The sequence below is a fragment of the Polyodon spathula genome, chromosome 14, assembly GCF_017654505.1.
Source record: "Polyodon spathula isolate WHYD16114869_AA chromosome 14, ASM1765450v1, whole genome shotgun sequence".
In the NCBI taxonomy this organism is placed as follows: domain Eukaryota; kingdom Metazoa; phylum Chordata; class Actinopteri; order Acipenseriformes; family Polyodontidae; genus Polyodon; species Polyodon spathula.
The window spans coordinates 1,503,510-1,515,991 of record NC_054547.1 but is presented as its reverse complement, the minus strand read 5'-3'; the positions used below and the strand labels follow the sequence as shown (position 1 = coordinate 1,515,991).

Genomic DNA, 12,482 nt, shown 5'->3' with positions numbered 1-12,482 from the left:
TCCAAGCTCCGACTGATTGCAAAGGGCGCTTTAAAAAAGTCTCATATACACTTTTACAGCGAGTGGAGCCTCCTGAAGGAACACAGGAGGAGACGCCCATTGCTGCGCTTGTTTCGTTAGAAAAAGTGTAGCAGCTTTTGTTTTCTGCAGCAGAAATTGCAACTTTTAGTTGTTTGATCATTTTGGTTTGATAAAAAAAAAACTCACAGAAGGACCAGGATTTCTGTTGTTATTGTTGTTGGTGATAGTGGAAGGGGAACGCATTTTCAAGGGGAGTGATTCCAACAATGACTTTAGGAACAGAAATGTCAGACAATTCCGCTTTTTCAGAGGATGTGGACATCGACGTGGTTGGCGACATGAGCGTTAAAGAGGGGAAGTATCACGATTTTCATTCGGACAACGACTCGGATGATAACCTGTCCAGGAACGCGGGAGAGAACGCCTGTTCCCCGGGCCTGAGCAGCGGTTCAGACTCCAACCCATCCCGTGGAGAAGAGAAGACGGGCAAAAACACTTTGGTGAAGCCCCCTTACTCTTACATCGCCCTCATAACCATGTCTGTCCTGCAGAGCCCCAAGAAGAGGCTCACTCTGAGCGAGATCTGCGAGTTCATCAGCAACCGCTTCCCCTACTACAGAGAGAAGTTCCCCGCCTGGCAGAACTCCATCCGCCACAACCTGTCCCTCAACGACTGCTTCGTGAAGATCCCGCGGGAGCCCGGGAACCCTGGCAAGGGCAACTACTGGACCCTGGACCCGGAATCGGCGGACATGTTCGACAACGGCAGCTTTCTGCGGAGGAGAAAACGCTTCAAGAGGCACCAGTCCACTGAAATGCTGCGGGACCCAAACAGCTTCCTTCCAGGATTTGGATATGTGCCTTACGGGTATAATTACGGCATCCAGCTGCCGAACTTCCACCCCCACCACCACGGCACGGCTTTCCAGTTCCAGCCCCCGCACTGCGCAATACCGTCCCCGGCTTCCCTGTTTCCAGCACCTCACATACCGTCTCTCCTGGGCAACGAGCTTGCTAGAAAACCTTTCTACCCCCAGCTGAGCCCAACTCTGCCCAGTTTGCAGCCCCTAAAAGTAGACAGCAACAGCCAGACGAGGCCTTCTTTTTCTATAGACAATATCATAGGGGTAAGTGGTTCCGCCAGCACCCCGACCTCGCCGTTCTCGCAAGCGGGGAATCAAGCCCAGGTGCTGGCCATGCTTGCGCCCTCTCTTGCGTCCACCCCGAACCACTTAAACTTAACACACGAAAACGTCTTACATGCAGCAGGAGGGCAGAGTTTCTCCAGTAAAATCACGAACCTTAACAGCTGTCATTTTTAAATACAAACTCTTCTCGCGTCCCGTAGCCTTTGTTAAGGTAGGATTTTATACACTTTTTTGAGACTATTCCCATCACTTTCGTAGATATTCTTCTTTTCTCTTTGTTTTTTCTTTTTCTTTTTCTTCTGGGAGAGAATAACTAAAACAGAAAAAAATATATTTATGAAATGTAAATATTTATTATATATAAAAAAGGAGATGTTTAGCTCTATGCCAGATTTTATGGTGCATCACGTTCAATGGATGTTATATAGTGGAGGTCAGACATGAAAACATCTTTACAATTTACTCAGAACTATCTAAACTTCTTGTTCCTTGAACCCATTCTAAACTGAAAAAAATATCATTTTGTTTGTCTTTAAAGAAAATGATTTAAATTGGTCAGGAAATTTAAGGACCCGACTTTAGAGGGCTCTAGTGTGGTAGATTAAAGTTTTCAAGATATTTATATGCATTGGCTGGAAAACTCAGGACTTACATTTTTTTTTTTTTTTAAAAGCACATTTAAAAAAAGTCAATTCTGTGGGAGCTGCAAATCGACTACATGCCCCATTCTCTTGTAATCTGTGTTTGGTGAATTTGTCGTTATTTTGTTAATAGATAATGTAGAAGGTGTACGGCATACCTCTTAATCTGTTCCACTGTTGTGCATCCGTTTATATCTATTTTACTGAAACAATCTGTGAGTAATATGATGGTATGTGTACAAAAAGTAAATGTCGAGGTCATATTTGTTGTAAATTAATAAATGTTTGTGAACTATAGAAAAAATATGCTTTCATAGATTTATTTATTTATGTACCTTGAGGTTCTGTATTAACTTTTCTATTGTGTGTGTGTGTGTGTGTGTGTGTGTGTGTGTGTGTGTCTATACACACACACACACACACACACACACACACACACACACACGCACACACACGCACACACACGCACACACTGTAGAATTTAATATTTTGTAGAAATGAAAAGCAAAACTGTGTTCACGTGTGTGAAGGGGGTCACAGCATACTCTGAAGCCTGGATGCCTAAATAAATAAGGCAATTTATGGCGTGAAAAGTGATCCTCAATAAATCAGAATGAAGTGCTAGGAGAAACAGACAACCATCACATTCCAGAGGCCTAAAAAACAGCGATAATACTTCTCACTAACACTTCTTAAAATAAATGAACACTACTGCTACTAACATCATCATCATCATCATCATCATCATCATCATCATCATCATCATCATCATCATCATCATCATAATAATAATAATAATAATAATTTATACTGAAATTTAATTGATTTGATTGCGATGCAATATTTAAACAAACACGCTGGTCTTTATAATACTCCAGTTTGGATCGGTGGAGAAAACTTTTTGCAACTTCATAAAAAGAATAATCGTGCATGGCGATGTTATAGGCAGGGGCCTACATTATCATTTGGAAAACAAATTTGGCGAAAAGAACAAAAGCATTTCAGATTGTTGCAGGCCATTTCAAAAAGTCTAATTGGCATAGATCGATATTTTGATGCAAAAAGTGCTTTGCTTGCTCATTTCAGAGGCTGCTGCTTTTCTACCCCCCACGATCAGGGATTCAAACACTAGCACCCTATTGGCAGTGCGGATTGGGTGGGGGTGTCGCGCTTTGCTAGCTTGTAATTGAATTCCTGTCTATAGATATCCAGATCTATAGGTTAGTGCTAATTTGTAGTAACCATTTGTGCATCTGGCCTAATCCACCTAAGCCGCTTTTACAAGTTTGTTAATGTTGTCGCGGGAGACTCCGGCTTGCACTTGAATAGGCTCAGTGAGCGGTCTAACATGTATAGCGCGCACACACACACACACACACACACACACACACACACACACACACACACACACACACACACACACACACACACACACACACACACACACACACACACACACACACACACACACACACACACACACACACACACACACACACACACACACACACACACACACACACACACACACACACACACACACACACACACACACACACACACACACACACACACACACACACACACACACACACACACACACACACACACACACACACACACACACACACACACACACACACACACACACACACACACACACACACACACACACACACACACACACACTTGCTTTAGAATAGCGATCTTCGCTTGTCTTCTTTCAAGTAATTGTTTCGTGGGACTCCAACAAAGGGCTCTCCACAGGAGAAAACAGAAGGTCAATGAATCCATTTTAAAGTTTCCCAAGCACATGTTTTAAGATGAAGGAGACTGTGAAGACCCCTTCATTTATCGGAGCTGTGTGCAGATTGTTAGATTGTTATGCGGGGGTGTTTTTGACAAGCTCAAGTTCCTTTTTTTCCCTCCCTTTCTGAAGCTTTCCTTTGATGCTTAAGAAAATCTGTTTTGGTTTCAATTCAGAAACCCCCAAATCTTTGAGTTCTGTTATCATGTATATAAATCCCACATGTTTCAAAATGAAGAAACGATTTAAAATAAACGCTGAAACTAATTAAATAAAGTTCCCGTATAGGATAAAAAAAAAAAAAAATTGAAACGCAATATATAAATCCTTATAGTTAGACCACTCACCATTTAACCAGTGAGTAAATGAGATCTGTGGAAAAAGAGGTGGCTTCTCATAATCTCACTTGTGAGTTTGGGATGTTCACAAGTGCTTTTTATTGTCTGCACAAATACGCATTCAGTAGTTAATCAAAGAAAGAACGTGTCATCCTCTGAAATTAAAAAAAAATAATAATAAATACGTTGTGACATTTACTAGCATTTTTTATTTGAGAACATGACAGATTATTTTAATAGATCTGGCCTTTAACCCTTGACCTTTTTATTTCCAGGTTTGAAAAAAAAAGTATACAGGCCTATTGTAATACTTTGTACTTCAATGCTTGATTTTATAAAAAACAACCAACATTTTAAATCACAGCAATAGTAAAATATTTGTTCCCCTGTCTACTGAATACACGGACGAGAATGTCAGTTTATTTTATACTGAGGAATGAATTGGATTTCCCCTCAGTTTATGTGCATAGTGGCTCGCATGCTCCCAGCTTGCACCATGGGAGAAAAGAGAAACAGCACGCTAAGAATGTCATTTCAAGGGTGCAACCGCGCCTCCACTTTTTTGTACCTAAAAGTTTGTTTATGATTTTAGCAATTAAAACGGTGAACGCTTCGCACTGCAGCGCGGAAGAGCTAATACACCTGGCTCTTTGTTTTGCAGAAAAATGGAACGAAACACTCGAGTGGGGTCTAGTTCCTGCAGTGGCAGGTACAGGAGGCTATTACAATTAATGGCGATATACTAGAAAGAAGAGCATTGCTCTAATACGCTATGGGCTTTAGTGTTCTTCAATGCAATTCAAAACTATCCCTTGTATGCTATGGCAGATGTTGTCATGTAGGGGTAATTGCGTCGAGCCGGGCCAAAATAACCACTGAGGGGCTTACAAATCGCTATTTCCTTGTGAAGTTGACCCCTGTTTCTTCTTCTCTCGTTTGTGTGTGCTCCGTTTTGTGAGGACTCTTACAAATCGCTCATTACTACTCAAGTTGTGTGGCAACAGAAACAGTAAGGAAAGTTTGCAAAGTCGCGCAGCAAGCAGTCCCATGCACACAATAAAAGGTTTGGTGGCGTAGAAAAGGTTTCTGGATAACCTCAAATAGAAATCCGTGCAAAAGAGTAACAAACAATTCAGCGCTTTCGGAGCAAAGAACGTCTTGTAATACAATCCAGGGTATTCGGAGCGTCTGTTATCACTAGAACTTTAATAATTTTTGTCTTAAATATAATATTTATATGTAATACACAACCAACTTTAGTTTGATGTTCTTGGTTTATATTTTTGGTTGGTATTTTTTTTTTGGTCGGAGTTGCCCTTTGTTTTCTTCAATACCACCGACTCTCTCATTATAGCTCGACTAAGCGTGTTACCACAAATACTGAGTCGCCTTAGTTACTTTTGGGTAAAGTGCACACTATCCCTGTGCAAAAAACGAACAGACTGTACCAGTGTGTAACAAAGACGAGGCCAGTCTGAGCACAGGCTACATTCTGAAAGATGATTTATAACATGCATACAATTATTACATGAAGTGTTATGAATGTCAAAGATGTGTACTCGGTTTCACGTTTGTTGTTGTTGTTGTTTTTTATTATTTTAAAGATCTGACTTTGCTCTTCCGTCCCAACAGTATTTTGTTTTAAGGAGCACATGCACCCCCTTGGCAATGTAGTTCATATTTCTTTTATAACATTAATACACTACTAAATTAAAATAATAAACAGAAACCACGCCTTTAGCATCTCTAAACGTAAACAGCAGTGTGTATTGTGTGTATTCATGTCGTATAACTGCAGCGTTCTTGACTCACAGTGCAGTGTAGCCAGAAATGTATATGCTTAGACTGAGAACTCACATGGAGCTGTTTATTCGCTCGCGGTTTTTTTGATGCACTGTGCTTTAGAATGACTTGCCACACGTTCTAGTCGCATGCACCACTTCCCACGTGTCCGATTTCTCCTGTTGCATGTATTCCTGCAGAGCTCTGCTTCGCATTATCTTCAATGGAACCACCACGCCTACTAGAAATGCTTTTAATCTGATCTCAGAATGAAATCGAGGGTTACAGTTACGATTTACAATCTCTTACAATTTGTAATTGCATGTACATTTTGCTTTTATTTTCTGCATGTGAAGCATTAGCATATTCGCTCGGACCACCCATGCCTCTGCCAGCGTACTCCAGCATTCTCCACTGGTAAGAGACGTCTGTTTTTAACCCACGAATTGAGTGTGCCATTGCTCATTGCCACAGACAGACACATTAAATGTCTTCTTGCTATTTTTAAAACCAGGAATTTTCTTTAATAACTACCCGTTTTTAGCTATCCACAAATCATAATATATTGTTTTTTTATTTATCCTTCTCTTTTCTTTTTAAACAGGGCTAGGCTTTAAACGGCCAGGTCGGGTCCCTTTAGATATGGTTGTATGCTTTTAAACGTTTTAGTGTCAAGTTAAGAAAACAACCCGTTTCAGAAAGAAAGCTGTTATCTGCTACTAAATCTACTATTCATTATATTACCACTTACATAATGACACTTTTGCGCATTCATTTTAAAGACAATAATGTAACAATCAATGACCAATAATTCTTGGATTTTGAGTATGCTTGCTTTCAACTGCAGAAGAGAGTGAGTCAAAATATGTGCATTAAAAATATGTAACATAATGGTAAAAATGCCGCAATCTTGTAGAAGTAAAAAAAAAAAAAAAAAAAAAAAAAAACCATATCCATTCTATTCATCTTTGCACAAATATTATTTCATGTTAATCGTTTAACAGATGTGTTTCCAGAAGATTCGTGTTGAGTGAATATTGAAGATGCCGGAATGCGGACTGTTGATATAGCAGTAACATTTTAAAGAGACCGATTCACAAAGATATCTATTCACAAGGGCACACTGCAGTTTGTCACACTTACACGACAAGCTTGTATTGTGGTTCTGCAATAATTTTGCAAGTGATTTGTTTAACAGCCTTATATAGTTTAAAAGATGAAACACGCGAGGTGTATGTTGGAACACGTTACTATTCGTTGTATGTGTTATTCGACGAGCTAAAGGACAAATCCCCTGTGCGCATTTTAAGATACTGTATGTCACGTAATTGGTGTGGTATAATGTATAATTTAGGAATAATTGTATTTGAAATATATAATCCTTTAAACGATAGATATTATATATATCTATATATATATATATATATATATATATATATATATATATATATATCTATTATATATTATACTATAATAGCTATAGACGACGTTTTAGCTGAAAAAAGAAAAAAAAGAAAAAAAAAAAAAAAAGCTGAATAAATAAACTCAGTAAATAAAGTACGTAATTTTAGAACAAGGGTCACAACAATATTAAGTTAGGACATGCTTTATTTTTCTGACAAAAGAAGCAGTTATTATCAGTCTTGGATTATATTCAGTAATATTTAGCTAGGACCTTTTTGCATAGGTTACTATGCCCATCTTTCTTTGGCGGAATTGCTGATTAAATTGTGTTTTGTTTTTCTCGATTTAAGCTCATAAAAGGACGCCTTATTGTCCACTTAATGGAGTTTTAACCCTCCGTCCATTTTCCTAAAGAGTCTTTAGCGCCAGTGGAATGGGAGGGGGCTCCCAGATCGATTAGCAGCGCTTGGTAGCCACAAGAAAATAATGGACAGCTTTTTTTTTTTTTTTTCTTTACAAAGCTGAGTCCGCAAGTAACGCTATTGAAACGTGTTGAAATGGAGGTTTAAGATTTAGAAGACTGAGCGGGTTCTTGTGGGTGCTATGTGAAACATTTATACTCCGTGGGTGTCTCAGGCGAGTTAACCTCACAGTGCAAAACCGATGGTCTTACAGTGAGCTAAATAAATAAATAAATAAACAAATAATGCCGCGAATTGCAAGCACAGATCATCTCCAGTTTGTTCGAGTGATGCTATAGATCGCCAGTATAAAACATGGAGTTGTTATCGTTTTTCATTTAGTCTGCTTGTGCTGTCTGGCTGTTTGGAGACTCTCCAGAGAAAATACCTACGCGCCTGGCTTTCTGCCTATCTAACTAACTCTCTATAGCCATTAGAGGGAACGCAATATTACGCATATAAAAACAAGCATGATTTTGCAAATTACACAAACTTGGTAGAACTAAATCTACTTTGTTGTTATATTTTAATTAGCAAGTGTTCTTTATCTACAGCTGTCTCCAGGATTATTCACACCCTTCATAGACTTGAATGTTTTTTAGCAAAATAAATGCAAGTGTACAGTCAGTATTTGTTGCATAAATGAATGAAAACGTTAATATTTTCAGAAATTCAGTATTGGACATTGCAAAAATATATTTGTCTAACATATTTTCATGTTATTTAAAAAACTGAAGGTTCAAAATTAATCAAACCCCTAAACATTGAAATGCAATAAGTTTGGATAGAAATGTTTTTTGCGATATTTAACAAGAGTCTGACAGTGTTTCATGTTTGCATGGATTTATAAAAAAACTAAACTAAACAAAAACCAAACTATGTACACTTTTTGTTGTTGTTAAAACCAACTTTTTGTAACATTAAATCAAGGGGTGAATAAACCTGGAGGGCACTGTATCTGTGCGCATTAACATAACGAAACAAAGTGCGTGAAGACTGAAGAAATTCAAAGCAGTTTTTTACAGATAGTATTCCGTCTTGAATGTGGAAATACATTTATCGTTTAAACTACATGCCAAAGCTACCTGGTATTCCATCACTGCATCGGCATTGCGCTTTAATAGAATATATAGAGACAGGGGCATACATCATGTTTGATAAGAAGCTATACTGTTAAAAAATAAAAAAGCACCCTATTGATGTTGATTATCCCATGCTACATGTACACGCAGAGAGCGCCTACAGGGCTCAAGCGCATTCACATCTAATTTAGTCTAAAAGAAGAATGCTGATATTTTTGCTCTTTTCTGTGTGATCCTTCTTATAATATTTAGTAATCACATTGCCACCATATTATATAATATTATTATTATATTATTATTATTATTATTATTATTATTATTATATTATTATTATTATTATTATTATTAGATCTCGACTTTTTCAGTGTGTCATAGTAAAAGCACATTTCAGTAGGAAACGAAGCAAAAAGTACATCTTTTCTAGTCTTACTCTAATTGATACATTATCCTTGTATTAAGAGTTTCAAACACACTGATATTGTTATAAATCATAATAATTATTATTATTATTATTATTATTATTAATTATTATTATTATTATTATTAGTATTATTATTAAATAATAATATTAATAATAATAATAATAATAATAATAATTTATGGACGAACGGCCGCACCAGGCAGGTCGGGATTCGGTAATAGTTTGCAATTTATATTTTCTGCTTCGCCGATAACTGGTAAATTTAACAGAACCTGGTAAGGAATATATGCCTTGTCTGTTCGGATGTTAGAATACGGTAAATACACGGCTACAATGAAGCCCTGGTAAGCCATATCAACGTTAGAATAATAATACCGCACAGGCTACCATTTAAATGTACCTGAAACCTTTACATTATAAAATATAACAGAACCCTCCCCAGAAACATGCCTTTCAGTTCGATGTTACTCTCCAGTAACTTACACGTTGTACAGTTGGCCATAGCATAAACTAAACCTGGGCAGATATTCATTTGTATTCATTTATATTTACTTATTTTAACATCTGCACATCCAGCAGCGGTTACAGACTATTATATTTAATAATGCAGCCTTCTATACATATCTGATCCGGCCAATGTCATATATATATATATATATATAATCGTATCGAATAAAAGCTAGGCTATATATAGGCTAAATATTTTTTTTAGCCGTTCGTTATAAGCATTAGCTCTAAAGCGCAATAACAAACAATATCGTGCAAGGTGCAACATTACCACGGCTAGCCAGCATTGCACTCATGAACACACACTGACAATCTCGGCTACACCGGCCAGAAACCGCTTAATAAAACTGACAAACGGTGTTTCAATGCGACATGTCCCCTGCAGATATCTGACTCCAGAAGCGGCCAAAGCTGAGTGAGTGTCGTTTCACTAGACTAGAGCGCCCCCCTCCCCCCCCTTTATTTTTTCATACACATTTTGCTTCAGTTTAAAAAAAGTTAAGTACATATTGAGAAATATTCATTATACATGCTTTAAGCAAGTTAACGTATTCTCACTGTTTTGCAGTAAATATATAACAATAAACACATTTTATAAATGTAAAAGAAAGAAAGAAAGAAAGAGAAAGAAAGAAAGAAAGAAAGAAAGAAAGAAAAAAGAAAGAAAGAAAAAGAAAGAAAAAAGGAATACGAAAACAAAGTCAAAAGGAAAGAAAGAAAGAAATGTGTCACCCTTGGAAGTCAATAAAATAAGAAACCTTAGACATACTTAATCACTTAATGAGTTACTTAATTAGTAAGTGTGACACACTGTTAGAGGATAGAAGGCTTCACAAAGATGTCGTCGTGACAAATAACCCTGCCACCACCGTACCATCGAGCAGCAAAAACAAAACAATTAATACAACAACAACAACAACAACAACCAACAATAATAATAATAATAATAATAATAATAATAATAATAATAATAATAATAATAATAATAATAAAATTAGTTGCTTCCTGCTTTTATTCCACAGCATGAACTTGCATCGCCACCCCCCTCCTCTCTCTCTCTCTCTCTCTTCTCTCTCTCTCTCTCTCTCTCTCTCTCTCTCTCTCTCTCTCTCTCTCTCTCTCTCTCTCTCTCTCTCTCTCTCTCTCTCTCTCCTCGCCGTCCTTCTCTGCATTTTGTTTGTTCGTCTGCTTTCCGATCATTTGCGAAAAGAAAAGAAATATGGACAAATAAAATTAAACTTTCTGCCCGCTGCATTTGAAACAACAGGTGTCATGATGATTGTATACGTGCGGTCCGGCTTTGATCCATCTCAGGCGTTACCTCCTCGCCTCTTTCACATGCAAATCCGGCTTTCCTTTGATTATACCAGGGAAGGAGAAATCTATCCTGACCCAGGTCTGTCTGTCTGTCAGCTTGCCCTTGAATTTTTTAATGTCTTATTGTATTGAATTTGGTTTTCCGTCCATAGCACAAACAAGATGTTGGTATAACACGATTCGGAGTGCTCGCTATGTGTCAAACGAGCAGAATGTGTTGCATTAGAAACAGCTTGTCTTTAAACGCCTGATCAAGGGCAGCTCACGATATTATTATTGTTATTGTTACTATTATAATTATTATTATGGAGACACACAGTTTTAGACTGAAATAGTATCTACCGATATAGCGATCAATCTATTGTATGGGAAGGTATCTTATCATATCTTATATGGATATATTTAATTTATATTTAATATATGTTATATCTGTAACCTGATCTTTAAAATTTAACCCATTGGTCGCTGGCGTCACCGTTTCCCGAAGACCTTGTCTTTGCTAGTGCGACAGATACTTGGTGTTTACAGTAGTGAAAACCCAATTAAAACAAGACGGTACAAGCAGGGACACCCTCGCCAGCGTCTCGCTAGAACACCTCTTCTTCTTCTTCTTCTTCTTCTTCTTCTTCTTCTTCTTCTTCTTCTTCTTCTTCTTCTTCTTCTTCTTCTTCTGTGATAAGATCACTCATTAAGGAGATGACACGTGGTGAATTTAGCTGTACATGTGATACCCATTCTTAAGATACAATTATAACCCACAGTGCAAACGAACCCATTTCAAAGGTGTATTAATGGTCTGGACACTGTGGAATGATCAATTCACGAGTTTACGGTTTACTGGTTTTGCTAGTTTACGCACATGGCTCGTTTGAGATTGTATGTCGGGGAAAGATTTGTGCCATGATGCTATTTTGCAGAATATGAAACACTCACACACACACACACACACACACACACACACACACACACACACACACACACACACACACACTACACACACACACACACACACACACACACACACACACACACACACACACACATATATATATATAAAATAATGTGGAAATGTGTGTGTGTTTCATATTCTGCAAAATCACATTATAAGTTTACAGAACACATTATTAGAGTTGATGGTTCAGACATTAATACCAGTTTTATTATATTATATTATATTATATTATATTAGTCAGGAGCAAGGGCGCTGGATCTAAGGAACTAGGCAGCACCCCTTGGCTTTACCTGGCTTCCATCATATACAGGGGTTACGGTTTTGTTCAATGGCTTTCAGCACCCCCAGATTTGTTCCAGTGCCACTGGTCAGTAGCATAATTCCTGCAACAATAATGTTCTTTTTCCCTTTTACAATAAAATAATGGGTTTGGGTGAGGTTTGTAAATGTGGCTAAATACTCAATAACTGTAAGACTGTTGAATCTCCCCGTCTATCTATCTACTTGAATAGATATATATTCCAAATAGTATTAATATTGTGAGTACAAATACTTACCAGCCTCATTATGTGTAAGAAAGGGTTTAAACAAATACAGTAAA

General features: G+C 37.6%; 1 protein-coding gene across 2 annotated transcripts in view; it reads left to right on the top strand.

The window, feature by feature from the left end:
* The window catches only part of foxd2 (forkhead box D2), a 22,757-nt gene continuing 10,275 nt past the window's right edge, over positions 1-12,482 (top strand). Inside the window, exon 1 of one of the 2 annotated variants that reach the window (XM_041269700.1) lies at positions 1-1,380. In XM_041269700.1, coding sequence (XP_041125634.1) covers positions 288-1,343 — 1,056 coding nt within the window. In that variant the 5' untranslated portion in view covers positions 1-287 and the 3' untranslated portion in view covers positions 1,344-1,380. Of the gene's footprint in view, positions 1,381-5,871; positions 6,155-12,482 lie in introns of those variants that run through there. The other variant, XR_005951484.1, reaches the window with a different exon arrangement.